At 37.6% G+C, this 22,918-nt stretch overlaps 1 protein-coding gene across 1 annotated transcript in view; it reads left to right on the top strand.

Moving 5' to 3' along the window:
• LOC150104729 (lysosome membrane protein 2-like) overlaps positions 1-22,918 on the top strand; it is a 431,261-nt gene that overhangs the window by 275,371 nt on the left and 132,972 nt on the right. Inside the window, exon 7 of the mRNA XM_090395911.1 lies at positions 21,924-21,996. Within this exon, the coding sequence (XP_090252037.1) occupies positions 21,924-21,996 (73 nt within the window). The remainder of the gene's footprint in view (positions 1-21,923; positions 21,997-22,918) is intronic.

Below are 22,918 nucleotides of genomic sequence, written 5' to 3'. Positions count from 1 at the left end.
TCATCATCATCATCATCATACGTATCAATGATTTAGGCCTACCATGGCCTGTTCTGGCCTTAGACGTCATCGTTGAATCATTTAAGAGGACATCCTGGTTTTCTTTATCCTAAGGGCTTATACTTTAAGGCTTGTTTTGGTAATCTTTCTGTTTTCATTCTTTGAACGTGTTCCATCCATTTATGTTTATATTTTTTAATTTTTTCTATTACTGGTTCTTGATTTAATTCTTTCATAATATCTTCGTTTCTTTTGTGATCAAATAGGGTATACTTTGCAGTTTTTCTCATAAACTTCATTTCTGCTGTTGTTAATCTTTGTTTGTCTTTTTGTTTTATTGTCCAGATTTCGCTTCCATACATTAAGACTGGTAAGGCTAATGTATTGTATACTTTTAGCCTGGTTTGTTTTTGAACTAGGTTTGGTTTAAATATAGAGTTAATTACACCTGTTATTTTTAAATATTTTGCAATTTTTACTTTTATATCTTTTTCATTTTCATATGTGATCATACATCCTAGGTAGTTAAATGAATTCACCTGTTCTAAGATCTTGTTATCTATTACTATTTTAGTTCTTGCTGGATCTTTTCCTTTAAAGGCCATAGTTCTTGATTTTTCTGTTGATGTTATCATACCATAATCTTTGATTTTTCTCATTTAGATTTAAAATAGCTTTCTGTAAGTTATCTTCAGAATTTGTAATTATTATTTGGTCGTCTGCAAAGAGGAGAGTGTTTAAGTTAACTGTAGGTGAAAGTTTAATTCCTTGGTGTAAATTTTTACTCCATTTTATTATTATTTCATTTAAGTAGATATTAAAAAGAGTTGCTGAGAGGGGACATCCCTGTCGGACCCCTTGGTTTATCTCTCTCGTATATGATAGCTCGTGATTTAATCTTATTTGTATTTGATTATTTTCATATATACTTGTGATAGCTTTTAGGATATTATTTGGTATTTATCTTTCTTTTAATATGTTAAATAATATGTTTCTTTTAACTCTGTCAAATGCTTTTTCAAAGTCAATAAATGCAACATGTATAGCTGAATTATATTCTCTTCTTTTCTCTACTATTAATTTTAGGCAAAAGGCTGGGTCTATACATGATTGTCCTTTTCTAAATCCATTCTGTACCTCTAGAATAAAGTTTTCAGAATATTTCATTAGTTTGTTATTTAAGATTCTGCTATATATTTTGTAACAGGAATTTAGTATACTGATACCTCTATAGTTTTTAGGGTCATCTCTATTACCTTTCTTAAAGATAGGAATCACAATTGCTTTTTTCCATTCTATTGCATCTTTTCCATCCACAGAACGTGGGGCGCTAGTGGGTCAAGCGGTACGGACGTGTTTTGAAGAGCTCATGATTCAGATAAGTTTAACTAGGAATAATTAAGTATATATGTGTAATTGTGTAAGTAAGAGCGGCTGTAAACGTTGTACGCTACCGATATTATTAGTGTGGTTTTTTTTTCTTGCTTAAACTAAATACGAAATCGTTAATATTAGACCTAGTAACTTGCAGAGAAAAAAAAAAAATGGCGGCGGCATTGTCATTCCATGATTTTAATCTGGATTTCAGTCGTTTCATTAAGTGTGAGGTCTGTTATATGTATTCCTTCGATTACATAAATGATTTGTGGATGTTTAGTGCGGATGGAAGAAGGGTGTGTGCGAAATGTGACCTGAACGAGGAATTGATGAATGCGAATATGAAGTTGATGACAGAAAGTACTAGTACCGATTGTGTCGCGAGTGCTCGTTTGAAAGAGAAGGATGGTGAGAAAACAGGCGAAAAATGTTAAAAAATCAGGAAAAAAGAAAAAGAGCGATTTGACAATCGTAATGGTTGTTAAAAGGGACGAAAGTGAGGCGGAAAGAAACGAAATTGAGAGAACGAATGAAAGTAGAAATGGCGTGATGCAGAAATCACAAGTAAAAAAAATCAAAAGAATGAATGATAGTGAAAAAAGAATGACTGATGGCGAAAGTTGGACGCATGTTGGAACGAAAGTACTGAACCAAACAAAGATGAATGATAGTAAAAGTGAGAAGAATGATAGCGAAAGTTGGACGCATGTTAGTCCGAAAGTACAGAAACAAAGAAAGATATGTGAGAGTGAAAGTGAGAAGAATGATAGTGAAAGTTGGACGTATGTTGGACCGAAAGTACGGAAACAAAGAAGGATGAATGAGAGGGAAAGTGAGAAGAGGTGGTAGAAAGTTAGAAAGATTTAATGATAGAGAGAATGTGTCGCGAGGTTCGGAGGGTGTATTGGATTGGATGAAGCAAGAAATGAAATGGATGCGGAATGAAATTAAGAGAATTCAGGTCAAAACTATTAAAATAAATCATGATGGTATGAAAGAGTTAACAAAAGATGAGCGAGTGGCGTTGTATGGCGACTCCATTATTAAAGGTGTGCTAGAGGATAAAATGCACAAGGTATGTTTTCCAGGCGGTAAAATTAGTAGAGTGATTGAGGCATTGAATATGAGGCGGGAACGAGCAAAAGAGTTAATTGTATTAATTAGTACAAATGATTTGAGAGAGAACAAAGAGCATGTCAAAATGAATGTCAGGAGACTGCTCGGAAAGATAAAGGAGAATAGTGTGACAGGAAGGGTGGTCAGTGTGTTGCCTAGGTATGATTGTGGTGAAATGAGGTGGAGAGCAAGGATTATGAATGATATTCTGGCTGAAATGTGTGAGGAGATGGGAGTACAGTTTGTTAATGTGTGGAATGAGTTTGAGGGACGAAGTGAGCTGTATGGGAGCGATGGACTGCATTTGAGTGGTTATGATGTGAGTCGCTTGGAGAGACTGCTGCTGGAAAGTGGAGAAATGAATAGAGAGAATGAATCAGATTGAGAGGGGAGTGATGTTGAAGAGCAGGAGAGTAAGACAGGAGGGATTGAAGAAGTGGAAATGAATGGGGAAGTGAGTGGTATGAGTATAGAAAATGAAAGAATGGGTGTGCAAGAGGTGCAGGGAAACGGGGAGGCTCAGGGTGGACAGGGATACACAGCGTGAGAATGGTGGATGCTCCAAGAGGAAGTGAGAGCATGTGTAGGCAGGAAAGTAATGGTATGATCAGGGATCAAAAGGAAACAGATGGAATTGCAAAGGGTTCTAAAATGAAGAAGCAGAAAGGGAAATGGCCCCAGTCCAGCATGGAGAGATCACATCGAGTGAGTGGTATCAGTGGAACTAGCTGTAGATCCAGAAATGAATTGTTGTGTTTGTATACCAATGCTAGAAGTATAAGAAACAAGGCGGATGAAATGGTTGTACTAATTGCGTCTGTGCACCCAGAGATTGTCGGAATAAGTGAGACATGGTTAGATGAGGATGACATCCTGACAGGAATAGAGATGGAAAGGTATGATGTATTTCGTGAGGATAGAAGGGGTAAAAAGGGAATGGGAGTGCAATTGATGATAGAGAAAGAGTTATGTCCATACAAGGTAGAGATGCAAGAGGGAAATGGTGCCAGTAGTTTTGAGGCAGTATGGTGTGAGATAGAGGTGAATAGAATCAAATACTTGGTGGGATGTTGTTATAGACCTGGTAATGTGGATGGTGGTGATAGTGAAATATATAGTCAAATAAGCCAAGCAAATAAGAAAAGGGTGATCATTATGGGTAATTTTAATTATGACAATATACACTGGAATGAAGAGATAGCAACTGGAACTAAAGAAAATGAGTTTCTTGAGTTTTTGAGGGATAACTACCTCAGACAGTATGTAACAGAGGTCACAAGAGGATTAAGGGTCTTGGATTTGGTCATCTCATCGGAGGATGTAATTATCAATGAGGTATCAAATCATCCACCAATTGGTGAAAGTGACGATGAGGTGATTACTTGGGTGTTTGCCAGCAGTGCAAGGACCCCTGTGAAAAAAGGGTATATGTGGAATTACAAGGGGCGTGATTATGAAGAGCTCAGGAGACAGCTTGCAAGGGTAGCATGGAATGAGGAGTTAGCTGGAAAAGAGATCAATGCAGCTTGGGGGATTTTCAAAAAATATTTAGTAGATGCAATGTCTAAATGTATACCACGGGTGAGAAGGTTAAATAAGGTAGGTGTGAGATGGATGAATAAAGAGATTAAGCATGCAATACAGAGAAAAAGGGCATTGTGGAGGCAGCATAAGAGAAGTGGAAGTAACCAATTTCATGAAGTCTACAAATACCAGGCAAGGAGGGTGACTTGGTTGGTGAGAGTAGCTAAAGAGAGGTATGAACAGCAGTTAGCTAATGAAGCTAAAAAGAATCCTAGGGAGGTCTTTCGATATGTACCCAGCAAAAGAAAGAATGATTATGGAAGGATGACATTGATTGGAGGAAATGGTATAAAGACAGCTGTTGCAGAATGTGTGGTGGAGATACTTAATGAGCAGTTCATAAATATCTTTCAATCTTGTGAATGTGACTTCATGGAGAGATTAAGAGCAGTTGATGATGGGGAGGACAGACTGACTGTAAGTGAGCAAGAGGTGTTTGGGGAGTTGAGTAAACTACATGTAAATAAGGCTGTGAGACTTCATAATATATCACCGCGTATTCTGAAGGAATGTGCCAGAGAGTTGACACCTGCCTTGACATAATTTTTTAATACGAGTCTCGCACTTGGTCAAGTCCCTAAAGAGTGGAAGGAGGGCAAGATTGTGCCACTTCATAAAGGAGGTGATCGAACTCAAGGATCAAACTATAGGCCTATCTGTGTGTCAGGTGTTGTGGTTAAATTGTTGGAGAAGCTTGTGAGAACTAGGATCCAGAGTTGGGTTGACAACAATGGTATAATCTTTGATGGACAGCATGGATTTGCTAAAGGGAGGTCGTGTTTTAGTAATCTACTTACTTATTACAATAAAGTGACTGCTTCCTTGGACAGAGGAGAAGGATACACAGTAATATTCTTGGATTTCGCAAAAGCTTTTGATAGAGTACCTCATGATAAATTGACAGTCAAACTAGAGTAGATGGCGTTGGATATTAGATTAGTGCATTGGATTGGAGACTGGCTATCTGATAGGTATCAACAAGTTGTGTATGGGGGTGCAATATCCAGGAAAAGGAAAGTCACTAGTGGTCACTAGTGCCTCATGGATTTGTTTTAGGGCCATTACTATTTAACTTGTATATTAATGATATTGACGAAGATTTGGATGGAGATATTCAGTTGTTTGCAGATGATGCAAAGTTGGGACGAACCATAGAGAGTAGTGAAGATGTTGTGGCCTTGCAAGAAGACTTGAATAAATTGAGTGATTGGGCAAGCAAATGGGGATGTGAGTTCAATGTTACAAAATGTAAGGTTTTAAAATTTGGAAAACAAAGATGGGATGCAGAATTTATGCTTGGTGAGAATATATTGTTGGAAGTAGAGGAAATAAGAGATCTTGGGGTGATAGTGGATAAGGATCTAAAATTTAGGGGACACATCGCCAAAATTGTGAAGACAACACAAAGACTTCTGGGAATGATGCGGAGGACACTGACATGTAGAAGTAGGGAGATTCTTGTTCCATTGTATATGGCTTTGATTAGGCCACACATGGACTATTGTGCCCAGATTTGGTCACCTGGTTTTCAGAAGGATGAAGAGATGTTGGAAAGGGTCCAAAGGCGACTGACTAGGGTAGTTTCTGACCTCTGGAATGTCGAGTATGAGGAAAGATTGAAAAGATGTAATTTGCAGAGTCTAGTGGAGAGAAGGAAGAGGGGAGATATGATAGAGACCTACAAGTTGGTAAGGGGTTGTTATAGGATCAGTGGTGGAGAGGTTCTCATGAGAATAGTGGGAGATCAGGGGAGAACCAGAGGTTATCCCTGGAAACTGTATAAAGAGGGTGTGAGTAGGGGAGTGAGAGGCAGGTTTTTTTCGTGCAGAGTTGTGAGTGATTGGAATGCCTTGCCTGAGAGTGTGGTGTCTGCAAGGAGTTTGAATGTGTTTAAGACGCGGTATGATGAGATGTGTATGAGATAAAAGGACCTCCTAGATGAGTCTTTGACTCCATGAGGTCTTGTTTAATAATAATAATAATAATAATAATAATAATAATAATAATATTGGGGGGGATACCGGTTGAGTAAATTTTATTTAAAAATAATAAAAGTTTTTTTTGAATCTTGTTCCTGTGTATTTATATAGTTCTGAACCTAGTTTATTTTCTCCAGGTGATTTTCCGTTTCTTTCTTGTTTCTTTCAGGCTGATTTCTAGTTCTTCTTCAGTTATTTACTTTTCATTTTCGTTAATTGTTTGCCAGTTGTCTTTTTTAAAATATTTGTCTGTCCACAGTTCTGTGTAGTAATTTAGAAATTCTTCTAATTTTAATTCATTGTTTAATTTTATGTTTTCTTTGGTATCTGCATTTAGGTGTTTCAAAATCTTTTATACATTGGGTCTTATTTTATATAAATCATGTTCTAAATTAGAAACAAATTTATTCCATGATTCTCTATGTCTTTTTCTGACTTCTCTTTTAACTATGGCTCTTATTCTTTTATATTCTATTTCATCTTCTAATCTTTTACTGCTTAACCATTTGTGATAGGCTTCTTTTTTCTTTTGAATTATTTCTTTGATTGTATCATCCCAGATCTTCAGTTTTTTTTTCTTTTATTGAATTTTTTGGTCTTTCCTAAGCTTTCATTTGCTGCTGCATTTAGTATCATTTTTATATTAAGCCATTCTATTTCTATTTCTTCATTTTGTTTTATTTTATCTAGATATTGGTTAATTCTTTGTTCATATAGCCATTCTACATTTGTATCATTCAACAGTCTAGTTTTATAAGCAAATGTTTCAATTTTTCTTTCTGTTCTTGTGACTTGTAGCCATTTATTTGGTAATCTTAATTTTATATTAACAAGGAAGTGGTCACTGCTTATTTCATTATCCTCTCTGAACTCTAACATCTAGTGAAAATTTTGATGTCTTTTCATTTAATATGAAGTAATCTAATATTGATTTCCATCCTCTTGCTGCCCAAATATATTTATGTATGTCTTTATGTTTATAGAAGGAATTCATTATTTTTGGGTTATTATAAACTACAAAGTCAATAAATTTTTTACCATTTCTGTTTAGAGTGCATTCTCATTGTATTCCTGTATTATTATTAATTTTCGTGTTTCCAATTCTTGCATTTAAGTCTCCTGCTGAAATTATGTAGTCATTTTTATTTATTTTATTATATATGTTTTGTAGCTGATTATAAAAATCAATATTATCCTGTTCTCTTTCTTCTTCTGGGGCATATAAACAAATTATTGTTAAATAGCCTCTATCTATTTTTATTCTAGCTTCTATTATTCTTTCATTCCATAATTTATAATGTTTTAACTGTTTTTGAAAGGGAGTTATGAATCCAAATCATGACTCCTGCTTGTGCTCTTTGGTCTCTGTCGACTCCACTGTATATCACATTAAAATTTTCGGTTCTCATAGTTCCTTTTAATTTCTTTTTTGTTTCAGTGATTACTGCTATTTTAAAATTTCCTTCATTTAGTAACTGGTCTAATTCTATTTCTTTATATGCTATTCCTCTTACATTCCAGTTTGCTATGCGTATTATATTTTGTCGTTTCCATTTTCGTTTTCCCTTTTCCATTCCAGGGTCATTTCCCATAGATTCAATCCGATTATCTTTTTTCTGTCAGCTTACAAGTAGGATTATGTTCCCCATGTCAGGGGACTAGCCCGACGATGGAATAGTTCAGTGGTAGGGCTGCTACCTTAAGGCTTCTGAACTAGCCTTCTTCTGAATTTAAACCCATAGGAGGAATAGCGTATATTGAAGGGGAAAGAGTATATTATAGAAGAAATATAGTAAGGTTTATAGAGAGGGCATAGTTGTAAGGCCAGAAATGAAAAGACCCCATTGCCCTCGAGTACTCTAATAGCATAAGGGTCATAAAGTAAGAAGAGTTGGCTGATAAGGCCTTATAGGAAAGATTAAAGTAAGTGGATCTTCCTCAAAGTAGAAGAAGGAGAGGATAGCTCCAGCTAGGGGTCCATGGGAGTGCTGCTTCCCTTACAATCAAGATGATTGCCCCTTATGGCCCTGTTGGTCCACAAGTCCTTATTCAGTATATTCGGACCACCCCCACCATATATATATATATATATATATATATATATATATATATATATATATATACATACACACACACACATGCATGGGCATGTACACACACACATGGTGGGCTCCCTTATCCGCCACCCAGGGGACACGCTCTCTAGGGGTTACAGGGTCACCTGAGAGAAAGAAGTAAAATAATAGGTGATATTAAAAAAGCCAAATACTGTTACATTATTATAGACTGCACACCAGATGCCAGTCATACTGAACAAATGACTGTTATAATAAGATACGTTTGCTCAGAAACAGGAAAAATGTGTGAAAAATTCATAGGTTTTTTTTGGAAATTCATGATAAAACAGGACTTGGGTTGACTGATAAAATTATAAAAGAATTAGAACAATTGAATATCAATATAGAAGACATGCATGGATAGAGTTATGATAATGGCACTAACATGATGGGACAAGATAAAGGTGTACAAACTCGCATTTTAAATATAAATCCCCGTGCATTTTACGTCCCATGTAGTGATCATTCTCTTAATCTTGTTGTTAATGATGCAGCTAAAAGCACAGTTGACTCTTTATCGTTTTTTGGAATAATTCAACAACTATTCAACTTTTTTTCTGGATCGACGAACAGATGGGAGATTCTTTTGAAACATCTACCAAACATGTGGTAGGTGTTTCAAAACACCTAAAAGGTGTGTCTGAACTCGATGGGAAGCTCAAATTCAATTCTGCAAAATTCATGATGCACTCGTGGAAATATACGAAAATCCTCAATTGACAGGTTCAACCAAAAATGAAACAAAATGCACTGATCATGCCCTTGTTGAAAAAATCACTTCATTGAAATTTATTTGCAGCATAATTATTTGGTATGACATTCTATCATTAATAAACCCAGTGAGTAAAATGTTGCAAAGTGTAAATTTAAATATTGGTCTTATGCCTTAGAGCAGTTTGACACCATCCTGAAATTTTTAACCAATTATAGGAAAAACAGATTTCAACAAATGAAAACAACTGCAGCTGAAATTGCAGAAAAAATGGAATTTCCTCATAAGAATAATAAGAAAAAGAAAATGTTTTCCTATGAGAGCCATGATGAGCTGCAAGTGACCCTAGAAAATAGCTGTATCAATTAAGAAGTTAATGTTTTTAACATCTTAATTGATACAGCTATAGATAGCTTACAAAATGGATTTGAACAGCTGAGATCACACAATGATCTATTTTGATTTTTATATAATATAAATTATTTACATAACTGGAGTTCGGACGAAATATTAAAACATTGTACAGACTTGGAAATTGCTTTGAACAGTGGCAAAAAAAAAAAATATATATATATATATATCCTCCTATTCACCAAACTCTGCAATCCACATTTCTTCAACCTCTCTCCATGGCCAACATTTCACAGTCCTAATGTTCTCTTAGTCACTCTTCTCTGGACCCTCTCCAGTGTTTCTACATCGCAATGAAAACCATGTGACCAAATCTCAGCATTGTAGTCCAAATGTGGCCTGACCAGTGCTTTATACAGTGGCACAACCAACTCTTTATCCCTACATGTTAGAATACTTTGTATCAAAATGGCACTATGATGTGCAATCTTTGCAACACTTGCAATAGATCCTCTAAACTTCAGTCTACTGTCAACTATCACTCCAAAATCTCAAATCTCATCCACTTCCTGTAGTACAGCATAGTCAATATAGTACAGAGCCTTATATTTCTCTACTCCTAAATACAATGCCTTGCATTTATTAATATAAAAACTAAGATCCCACTTCTTTGTCCAAGTCAGAGGTCTGTTCAAATTTTCCTGAAGGGAATTAATATCAGTGGTGCTACTTATAATTCTCCTCGACTTTCATCATCAGCAAGCAACTGAAGGTCAAGTTAAAGTCGAGTTAAACAGCAGGGACCCAAAAAACAGAACCCTGGGACATGCCACTGGTTATCCTCCTTTTTTTGAGACTGTGCTCCATTATACACAACTTGCTGGTATCATTCAGAGAACCAATCACTGATCCATTTAACCAATATACTATCTATTCCCATCCTCTGTAGCTTGTACACCAACTTATCATGTGATAATCTATCAAATGCTTTTTGCAAAGTCCAAGACTATCGCTGTATATAATTCTCCCTTATCTCACACACTTGTCACCTTGTCATAAAATGCAAGTAAAACAAGACCTACAATTTACAAATCCATGCTGACCATCATAAAGAATACTATGTCTATCAGCCCAGTTTTGTATTCTATTCCTAACCAATCTGTCTAACACCCTGACCATAACAGCAATTATACATACTAGTCTATAATTGGAAACTTCTGTTCTAGAAGCATATTTGTGGAGTAGTACTATTTTGTCTTCCTTCTACTCCTTAGGAACTTTACCTACTGCAAGACTTTTATTAAATAACTAGGTCAAGAGCATAACTAACTGTTGTGCACATTCTTCAAGTATATGTGGCATATATATGTTGCATGGCACCATTTCAAAGGCTATAGTGAAATTATTGAGTTATCACTTTATCAGCATATACTATACATCCTTTGCAATGGTCATTCTGCTGTCATGACTATACACCACCAGATGACATATTGGCCCATGTATTATAAGAATGAGCAAGGGAGTTATATGCTCCTCTGAAAATGCTGTTTAATTTAAGGACTCATTACTAGGAATGTGGGAATGGAGTGGAAAGAGGACAAAATAGTTCTGCTGCATAAAGGAGGCTCAAGGCAGAAAGCAAATTGTAGGCCAATCAGCATCTCAGTAGTTGTGGTTAAGGTTAGAGAAATGGATAGAAATATTGGGTCTTCGAAAAAACCATGCTGTCTCTTATCATATTTCTACTTGATAAGAGAAATATGATTTTTCTTATCAAATAGAAATATGATAAGAGACAGCATGATTTTTTTAAAAGGTAGGTCTTTCCTTAGTAATTTGCTTACTTTTTTATAATAATGGAGTTGGATAAGGGAAATGTCTACACAATAATATTACTAGATTTTGCAAAGACATTTGACAAGATTCCACATAGCATGCTGTTGCATAATGAGGATTTGTATGAATCTGGTGATTTCGATTACAGGGTGGCTGATGGGAAAATATCAAAGATTGGTTTGTGGAGGAGTTGAATATAGAAGGCAAGTGACCAAGTACTGAGTCTAGCGTACCACTGGACTCAATACTTGTCCTCTGTTGATCAATTTGTATATCAGTGATATAGAATATCAGTGATATAGAAAATGATCTGATGGGAAATATTCAGTTGTTTGCTATTGATGCTAAGTTAGGAAGAGCAATGGTAGATGAAGGTGATATAGAGATCCTGCAGGAAGACTTAAATATATTAGCTGTATGGGCAAAGGTAAATGGCTACCATTTTAATGTAGTCGGTACTGAAACTTTATGTACTGAACTTCAGGAAACTGAAGCCAGGTCTTGGAGTATGATTATGGACAAGGGTTTGAAGTTAGGAAGGAATATTGTGAAGGTAACCAAAACAGCAAATGAGATTATGTTGTTGTTGAAGTACATACTAACAAGCAAGTCTAGAAAAGTTATTGTTCTTCTATATAAGGGTTTCATGAGATCACATCTGGACTACTGTGCATGGATCAGGACACCTGGATTCTGTGGGTATGAAATTTTGGAGATTATTATTATTATTTTATTATTATTATTCAGGCCTCCATGGAGTCAAAAGACTCATCGTGGGAGGTCCTTCCTAAGAAACACAAAGTCTATCATACCACTCCTTGAATTCATTGGCCGTTCTTGCTCTCACCACTCCATCAGGCAATGCATTCCATGGTTCAACCATCCTCCATGCAAAGAAACCACTCCTCACCCTCTAATCCATCCCTCCTACATCCAATGCACAGGATCACAACAAAACCATTCCCATCCCGTATGTTAAGAGAACATCAGAATAAACAGCCAAAGTTCTCTGCAGATATGATCTTCATACTACTTTCAAACTTTTCATTCAACTAGCTACTTTCATATTATTATTATTATTATTATTATTATTTAGGCATCCAAGAAGTCAAAAGACTTATCAGGGGGGAGGTCCTTCATAAGAAACACAAGTCTATCAAGACTCAACATGGGAGGTCCCTCTTAGGAAACATAAAGTCTATCATATCACTCCTTAAACTCATTTACCATTCTCGCTCTCACCACTCTATCAGGCAATGCATTCCACGGATCAACCACCCTCCATGCAAAGAAACCACTCCTCATCCTCTTGCTCACAGTTTCCTTTTGTAACTTCCAGGGATGGCCCCTTGTCATCACTCATTCCTGCTGTTCAACCAAGTGAAAGACCTCCCCAGTGTCAACCCTGTAACCACCTCTCAACAGTTTAAAAGTCTCAATCATATCACCTCTCCTTCTTCTGTCCACCAAACTCTGCATTACATATTCCCTCAGCCGATCCTCATAACTATCATTGTACAGTTCTGAAACCATCTTTGTTATCCACTTTTGTACCCTTTCCACAGTTAATTTATCCCCTTCAAATCCTGGGGAATAAATCTGAGAACAATAGTCCAAGTGTGGTCTGATCAGGGTCTTATACAACAGAATGATAACTGTTTTAGCTCTGCAGGTCAGTGTCCTTCTCATCATTGCAGCAATCCTCTGTGTTACTTTCACCACCTTTGCAATATGTCCCCTAAATTTCAGGTTTCTATCAATCACAATCCCAGATCTCTTGTCTCCCCTACTTCCTCCAGTATAACTCCTCCCATAGAGTATGCAGCGTCCCATTGATGTTTCCCAAACCTCAAGACCTTACATTTTGCTGCATTAAACCGACATCCCCCATTCATTTGCCCATCTATCTAGCTTATTCAAATCCTCTAGCAGGGCTGCCGCATCTGCACTATTACTAATGATCCTTCCCATCTTCGCATCATCTGCAAACAGCAACTGAATATCCACTTGCAATTCACTGACAATGTCATTGATATAAAGGTTAAACAATATAGGTCCCAGTACTGAGCCCTGTGGGACCCCACTTGTAACCCTCTGTTTCCTTGAAACTGCCTCACCATACACAACTCTTTGATACCTCTCGGACAGCCAATCCTGAGTCCAGTTGACCAATCTGACATCCAAACCCATGTGCTGCAACTTAAACGTCAGTTTATCATGTGGCACCCTGTCAAATGCCTTCGCTGAGTCTAAGAAAATGGCAGTATATTCCTTTTCCTCATCTAATACTCTTGTAACTTTATCATAAAAGGCTAGCATATTGCTAAAACAAGAGCGCCCCTTCACAAATCCATGTTGACTCTTACAGATAACATTACCCTCATCTGCCCAATGCTGTATAAGGTCCTTCACTACTTTCTCCAAGATCTTACTAACTACTGATGACACACAAACCAGCCTATAATTAGACACTTCCAGTCTGCTACCACCCTTATGCAATGGCACTATCTTACCTTCCTTCCATTCCATGGGCACCTTTCCTTCAGCCAGACTTTCATTGAGTCTGGCTTGAGTCAGTTCCCTAGCACATTCTCTCAAAACTCGTGGTGAAATACCACCCAGTCCCACAGATTTACTGACATGCAGAGTACTCAGTATTTGAAACATACCCTCCTCCTGTACCTCTAAACCTCGAATCTGCACTATCCCTCTAGCATTAAACCTGACTCCTCCAGGATGAAATGCTCCAATAAAGTGTTCACTGAACAATTCTACTATGTTCTCTGCATCGGTCACTCTATTCCCATTTTTATCACACAATATCATTCTTCCAAAGTCATTTCTCCTCCTCTGGCCACATATCTAAAAAATTCCCTAGGATTTTCTTTGGATCTTAGGGCTAATCTCCTCTCATATTCCAGCATCGTCTTCCTTACCATACTAGTCGCTCTTCTGGCCTGTGTCTTATACTCCATGCATCTTCTCTTCACCTGTCTCCTTATATCTCTTCCATAGCCTCTTTTTCGCATGTAGCTCCTGTTTAATTTAATATTGTTTGTCATCCACTTCACTCCAAATTGTGTCCTCTTGTTCACTTGTGGTATACAACTTACCATTGCTGCTAACAAATATTCTTTTATAATTTCCCACGCACTAATGATATCCCGTCCTTCCAATTCCTCCTTTCATGAAACTTCCCCAAGTTGACGTCTTAGACTATTATAATCACCTGCCTTATAATTCCACATATGTTCCCGTCTCTTTGATACTCCTGCATGTCTATTCATTTTACAAGTCAAAACCATATGATCACTTTCTCCAACTGGTGGGAGAGATGTCATCTCAGTTATTATCAACTCTTCTGATGCTATAACCAAAATCAAAATTATAGATTTTGTTATTCTATTCTTATTTGTCCCTCAAGAATTCTAGAAATTCCATTCCCTTATTGCTACATGCATCTCTCTCCCCAGTTGATACTACTGTAGTTAAAATCTCCCATAACAATCATTCTTCTTGCACTTACCAAACTCAACTGTCTAAACATTTCCTATTCCCCACCCTCTGTACTCCTGGGTCTGTAGCAACACCCCACTAAATATCCTGTCTTGCCCACCTCTACCTCACACCATATGCTTTCAAAATCATTAGTGTCACTGCCTTCCAAAGTCTCCACTCTTAGAGGACATAGGTCGTCACTTATCATAAGCAGTACTCCACCACCACCACCACGCTTTCCCTTCCTATCCTGCTGAAAAATGCTGTATCCAGCGACTTCTATTCCTGTTAGAGATGATCCAGAGGTAAGTGAAAATGATTGTCGCAGGTCTGTGGAATGCTCTCTATAAGAATAGGTTGATGGTCTGTGGGGTTCAGAAACTAGCTGAGAGGCAAAAAAGAAGAGACATAAATTTTAAAGGAGTTTATGTATGGAGGAATAATATTTTTGCATTGGCTAAACTGCATAATTTGGAGGGGTCTGGTTAGAAGGTCAAATTCTCAATGATTGGCATGGTGCTCTCATAATACCTATCTATGAAAAAGGGAATAAAATGAAATGTGAGAATTACAGAGGAATTTCTCTGTTAAGTTTTCCAGGTAAGATTTATTCAAGCATATTTGAAAAGAGGTTGAGAATGATCGTGGAAGTGAAACTTGGAGAAGAACAATATGGGTTCAGGCCAAATAGAAGTTGTCAAGATAATATTTTCGCTTTAAGACAAATAGTTGAGAAATTGTAGGAATATGACAAGGATATATACTTAAGTTTTGTAGATCTGGAAAAGGCATATGATATGGTGCCCCGAGAAAACCTTTTCAAAATACTACATTTACATATGGGGTGAATGGAACATTATATAGAGCAATACATAGTCTAAGTTGTCAGTCAGTATTTAGAATTAAAGGAAATACAGGAAGATTGGTTGATGTAAAATCAATGTTAAGAGAAGGATGCACATTATCTCCACTCTTATTCATCATCTATATGGATCGTATTATGAAAGAAAGTGGCATCAAGCCTGATATTAGAATTCGAGATGTCAAACTTAGCTGTTTGCTTTATGCAGGTGATGTTGTGCTCCTAAACAAATCTGGTGCAAGTCTCCAGGATTCACTAACTAAATTGAGTAACAGCTGTAACAAAGTTGGCATGGAAATCAGCCATAAAAAGACCAAACTATGAAAATAGACAAGAGCACAGAAAACTTCATCTGCATTCTGAATGGAGATCCTATAGAACAAGTAAAATATTTCAGCCATTTAGGTACAGTTTTAGTGAAGATGGCAGGTTAAATGTGGAAATAGACAACAGAGTAAGCAACGCTGGTATGGTGAGCAGCCAGCTGAATAAATGTATATGGAATAAGATAGAAATTAACAAAAACACCTTAGCAGTTGAACAAGACAGTGTTTAAAGCAGTTTTAAGTTATGGATCCGAGAGTTTGGTTGGAAATAAAGCACTTGATCAAAACTAGAGACCACAGATATGAGGGTTCTGAGAAAAATTAGGGAGTGAACTGATGGCATCAATGGCAGAATCATATTAAAAATGTAGATATTAGAAAGGAGCTTGACATTATTAGCATTCAAGAATAGCTAATCTAAGGTGGTAAGGTCACTTAAATATATTGATTGGAGGAAATGGTATAAAGACAGCTGTTGCAGAATGTGTGGTGGAGATACTTAATGAGCAGTTCATAAAGATCTTTCAAGCTTGTGAATGTGACTACATGGAGAGATTGAGAGCAGTTGATGATGGGGAGGAGAGATTGACTGTAAATGAGCAAGAGGTGTTTGGGGAGTTGAGTAAACTACATGTAAATAAGGCTGTGGGACTTGATGATATATCACCGCGTATTCTGAAGGAATGTGCCAGAGAGTTGACACCTGCCTTGACATATTTTTTTAATACGAGTCTTGCACTTGGTCAAGTTCCTAAAGAGTGGAAGGAGGGCAAGATTGTGCCACTTCATAAAGGAGGTGATCGAACTCAAGCATCAAACTATAGGCCTATCTGTGTGTGTCAGGTGTTGTGGTTAAGTTGTTGGAGAAGCTTGTGAGAACTAGGATCCGGAGTTGGGTTGACAACAATGATATAATCTTTGATGGACAGCATGGATTTGCTAAAGGGAGGTCATGTTTTAGAAATCTACTTACTTATTACAATAAAGTGACTGCTTCCTTGGACAGAGGAGAAGGATACACAGTAATATACTTGGATTTCACAAAGGCTTTTGATAGAGTACCTCATAATAAGTTGACAGTCAAACTAGAGCAGATGGGGTTGGATATTAGATTAGTGCATTGGATTGGAGACTGGCTATCTGATAGTATCAACAAGTCGTGTATGGGGGTGCGATATTCTGGAAAAGGAAAGTCACTAGTGGAGTGCCTCAGGGGTCTGTTTTAGGGCCATTACTATTTAACTTGTATATTAATGATATTGGCGAACATTTGGATGGAGATATTCAGTTGTTTGCAGATGATGCAAAGTTGGGACGAACCATAAAGAGTAGTGAAGATGTTGTGGCCTTGCAAGAAGACTTGATTAAATTGTGTGGTTGGGCAAGCAAATGGGGATGGGAGTTCATTGTTGCAAAATGTAAGTTTTCAAATTTGGAAAACAAAGATGGGATGCAGAATTTATCCTTGGTGAGAATATATTGTTGGAGGTAGAGAAAATAAGTGATCTGGGGGTGATAGTGGATAAGGATCCAAAATTTATGGGACACATCGCCAAAATTGTGAAGACAACACAAAGACTTCTGGGAATGATGCGGAGGACACTGACGTGTAGAAGTAGGGAGATTCTTGTTCCATTGTATAAGACTTTGATTAGGCCACACATCGACTATTGTGCCCAGATTTGGTCACCAGGTTTTCAGAAGGATGAAGAGATGTTGGAAAAGATCCAAAGGCGACTGACTAAGGTATTTTCGACCTCTGGAATGTTGAATATAAGGAAAGATTGAAAAGATGTAATTTGCAGAGTCTAGTGGAGAGAAGGAAGAGGAGAGATATGATAGATACCTACAAGTTGGTAAGGGGTTGTTATAAGATCAATGGTGGAGAAGTTCTACAGAGAATAGTGGGAGATCAGGGGAGAACCAGAGGTCATCCTTGGAAACTGTATAAAGAGGGTGTGAGTAGGGGGGTGGGTGAGAGGCAGGTTTTTTTTATGCAGAATTGTGAATGATTGGAATTCCTTGCCTGAGAGTGTGGTGTCTGCAAGGAGTTTGAGTGTGTTTAAGACACGGTATGATGAGATGTGTGTGTGTGTGTGTGTGTGATAAAAGGACCTCCCAGATGAGTCTTTGACTCCATGAGGTCTTGGGAAATAATAATAATAATAATAATAAATAGAATGGGTGAAGAAAGGTTAGCAAAACAGGTTTTTACTTTAAAGATACCAACAAATTATATACTTAGTTTTTAATCTTTTTTCCCAAGGAAGCAAAACAATGTTTTGTGCATGAGATATATTCACGCCTGAGCTACTTGTATATAGAGGCTAATGACTTCATATCACTTGCCTTAGTCTGTATCCCATTATGCAAAGCACACACACACCCCTTTTCAGACATGTATGATGCTATACATAATGGGGAAGGGCCACAACCCAGATCAGTTTCGACCTTTATTAAGGTCTCATCAGTGGAAGCCATACCCCTGGAGAGATATCAAGGTTGAAGTAATATAGAAGCCATTTATATTATTATTATTATTATTATTATTATTATTATTACAGGCAACTCCAGAGAGTCCTTAGACTCATCGAGGGAGCCCCAAATCATGTTCATCACAACTATTCGACATTCACACAGTATCTATCACACCTTCCCTTAAACTCATTCACTGTCACAGCACCCACTACAGACTCTGGCAGCTTATTCCACTCATTCAGCACTCTAAAAGTAAAGAACCCAGCTCTAACATCCTTACTAACCACACTCTTGCCCAGCTTCCATGGATGTTCCATAGTCCTCCCACCACCAGCCTTGTTCTCAAAAATATCTTCTGAATTAATCTTGTAGAAATCCTTCAGTAATTTGAATGTCTCAATCATATCTCCCTCCTCTGCCTATCAACCAATTTCTGCAACCCACAAATCCTCAACCTGTTCTCATAAGGTTCATTCCACAGACCTGCTATCATCTTGGCTACTCGCCTCTGGATCCTCTCAACCTCCTCCCCATCAAGAAGAAACCTAGGTGACCAAATCTGGGCACAGTAGTCGAGATAGGGTCTTATCAAGGCTCGATACAGAAGAACAATAACATGCTTGTCAAAGTATTCTTCAGCAACCAAGTGATTTGATAAGCTGATTTGGCCATTTTTGCAATGTGCCCCCTAAACTTCAACTCCTTATCCACCAACACTCCTAAATCTCTCGCCTCATCAATTTCCTGGAGTACAGTTCCACCAATGTAGTAAACTGCTATTAATCTTTTCACCCCGAAATGTATAACCTTACATTTTGCCGCATTAAATTGACATCCATTCTCCTTAGCCCAGACTTCCAATCTATCCAAATCATCCTGCAAAATTTGACATCATCTGCATTCACTATTGCCCTACCCAACTTTGCATCATCCGTGAACAAATGAACTGTTCCTCTCAGATCCTTTCCTACATCATTAATGAACAAATTAAACAGCAGTGGTGCAAGAACAGATCCTTGTGGCACACCACTAGTAACAGGCCGTCTTTTGGACTCTACTCCTGAATAAACCACTCTCTGATATCTCCATCAACCACCCTCCAATCCATCTCACCAATCCTATATCCGTCCCCATATGCTGCATTTTACTGATTAGAATTCCATGTGGTATCCTGTCAGAGGCCTTAGCAAGGTCCAGTAGAATCACAGTAAACCCATTACCCTTATCCAGTTCAGCCGTCACTGTGTTATAAAACTTGAGCAAGTTACTGAGGCATGACCTACCCTTCACAAAACCATGCTGTCCCCGATACAAATATCCCATTTTCATCAATTCATTGCTGTATTTTTCTCTTGACTATTTTCTCCAAGACCTTGATAACGATTCCTGTTATGCTGATTGGCCAGTAATTTTCAACAACAGCCTTGGAACCACCTTTATGTAGCAGAACTATTTTCCCCTCTTTCCACTCCCTTGGGACTGACCCAGGCCCGAGACTCAAATTAAACAAAATGGTCAAGGGCACTGACAATTCTTTAGCTGCTTCACATACGACACGAGCTGGTATACCATCCAATCCCACAGATGTATTGACATTGAGGTTTTGCAATAGCCTACTTACCTCTACTTCATTCATCACAATTCCAGTATAAGCTGTTGGTTCTTCCATTCCTGCAATGTCACCACCTGGATGATACACTCTTGCAAAGTGTTCACTCAGTAATTCCACTATATCGACTGACTCGGTTACCTCCCTACCCTCAGCATTTTTTAAAATCATTCTGCCATGAACATTTTTCCTTTTACTTGCAACATATTGAAAAAACTGTTTGGGATTCTCTTTAGCCTGCATGGCCAATATTCTTTCATAATCCGCTTTTGCTTTTCTTACCACCCTTGTTACCTTTCTGGCCTGAGCTTCATACTGTTCCTGCATCTGCAAGTCACCTTTCTCCTTATCCCTCCACAATTGTTTCTTTTTTTGCAGCTCACGCTTAATGGTGTTATTCATCCATTTAACCCCTACTTGATTTATTATTCGGACTCTTGGTTTACAGTCAACCATTGCCTCCTGCAAACACTTCTTAACCGTCTCCCGTGCACTATCAACATCCAGCCCTTGCAGTTTTACATGTAATGGCACTGAGCCAAGCACACTCCTAAGCTTGTCATACTTACCAGCTCGGTAATTCCACATGTACCTTGTCTTAATTGTATATTCCACTCCTTTAGCCACCTCCCAAGTCATGACCAAGATCACTCTCACCAATTGGTGGCAACATGGTCATGTTCATTACAGCCACATTCTCAGATGCGATTACTAGGTCAAGCGCTCTCTGCCCCCTAGTATTTTCTATTACATGCTGTCGCAGATATTTGTCCCTTAATAACCGCATAAAATCCAATTCCTTCCTCCCATGTGCCCTCTCCTCCTTCCAGTCAATGTTACCGTAATTGAAATCACCCATAATAATTACCCTCCTTCCACTCATTTCTTCTATTTGCCTATGCATACTATCCCCACCATCTATTCCATCTCCTAGTCTATAGCAGCACCCAATTATATATTTTGTTGTGGTAGCCTCTATCTCACACCAAATAGCTGCAAATGTGCTCTTTTCTCTATCCTGCAGTTCAACTTTTATACTCCTTGGCTGCAACTCATCAGCTATCATCAATACCCCCCCCCCCTTTTTTATTCTCCCTGTCACTCCTGAACACGCTATACCCGTCACATTCAATCCCACTAGTTTCATCATCTTCTGTCAGCCATGTTTCACTAATACCAACAACCTGTGGCCTGGAAGTGCCAACCAAGGCCAAAAACTCCTCCTCCTTGTTCCTGCTACTCCTGGCATTAGTGTACATGAATTACAGAAGCCCGTTAGTCCCATCCCTACTTTGCTGCCTTATACTAACTATCCCATTCTGATTTGTTGTCCTTCGTACTCGCTCGGGCATATTATACTCATTCATACACTCAACTGCCTCCCTAAAGTCTGCATATCTACTCACCCCCCCCCCCCTTAATAAATCTAGTTTCCCTGAGTCTGTACATCCACTTCCACTTCATTCATCAACACTTTTTCAAGCTTCCGTACACCAAATCCATTCAAATGTAAACCATCCATCTTATATAAATTCTTTCACCTATTGAACTCACTCCACACATCCACAAATATATCTCATATACAAGTAGCCAAAAGGTGCAAAAGGAAAATTGTTGATAGCAGATTAATAATAATGTAAACTTAATCATGTAGTGCTGTCATAGTAACCTGAACACCCCTTGGAGGTACATATCAGGAAATTGATGATGATGATGAAGGAGTTTTATAGAATTGTCACCAGTTGAAATTGTGTAAGAGTGTGGCTAGCAAGGGTGTTCGAACTAGATTTTTTGGATGTAGGGCTGAAAGAGGTTGCTAAAAATGGTTGTGAGTGCTTCATCAGTGAACGAGTTTAAGAATACACATGATAGGTATTGTGTGAATAATGGCTAGTGTGTGAATGATGGATTTCCCATGATAAATTTTTGACTTCATGGAGATACCTGTATAACAATAATTATAATATTAAATTAAGTGATTCAGTTTTTTATCAGCTAGTACTTATTTAGTTTAGTAAAACTGTATTTGTAATGTAAAAGCTTAAATATGTGTGTAACAAAATGTATCTTCTTTTCAGATGGATCACTGTATTCTCCATCAGTTGTAAATAAGGATAGTCGGTTATACATATTTAAAGTAGACCTTTGCAGGTATGTGGTTTTTAGTTATAAACAGCATTTAGAGTATCACTAATAACTACTTTTCTTACCCATCAAATGGGTAAGAAAAGTTGAAAACTAAATTGAGTATGTAGTGCAGGAGTAACCTTGTGGAGTGAATGATAGAGAGGAAGAGGAGATGAGAGAAGTTAAAGGAAAATGTGTGTGGGTTTTGGAATACGAGTGAGAGAAATGGAAAGAAGATTTAAGATTAAGAAATTTACCTTGTTATTAAGATGAAAACAGTGCGGTGAATGGCATTATAAGAGATACGAAGGAAGAGATTAGCAGTGATTTGCGAGATGGAGTAGTAAAGAAAGTAATGACTGGAAATTCTGATTTATGATATGCTTAATAAAAATGCATGAAAGGAATAATTATAATAATAATAATACTTATTATTATTATTTACCAGACATCTCCAAGCATCAAATATTCATCTCAGGTGACTCACTAACTATTCTTCACCCAGTACCTTTCATACTTCTACTTGAACTCATTCACTAATGAAGCACTCACTTCTGGTAACAGCCTGCCCATTCATCACCCTCTAAGCAAAAAAAAAATCTAGTCCTAATACCCTGATAACTAAAATCATATATAATTTCCATGGGGGAGGGTGACCCTTTGTTCTCTCTCTTCCTGCCATGTATTGAAAAGAGTCTTCTGTGTGATAATTCTAAAAAATTCATTAATAACTTAATGGATTTTATAGGATTAACACACAGAAGATTTTTTTGATTTTTTTAACCTGTACGCTAGTTTTTGTAGCCTGCAAATCTTCAGTCTGTTCTCATAGTGTGCATTTCATGGATCTGCCACAATCTTATTTATTTGCTTCTGAATCCTTGCCACCACCACCTTCATTGTCATGGAATCCAAGTGATTAGATATGTGCATATGGTAGTTCAGA

Source organism: Typopeltis vanoorti, chromosome 7 (assembly GCF_054136105.1).
Source record: "Typopeltis vanoorti isolate ZY-2024b chromosome 7, IOZ_Tvanoo_1.0, whole genome shotgun sequence".
NCBI lineage: Eukaryota > Metazoa > Arthropoda > Arachnida > Uropygi > Thelyphonidae > Typopeltis > Typopeltis vanoorti.
The sequence above is the reverse complement of the archived record's forward strand: the minus strand, read 5'-3'. Positions and strand labels throughout refer to the sequence as shown.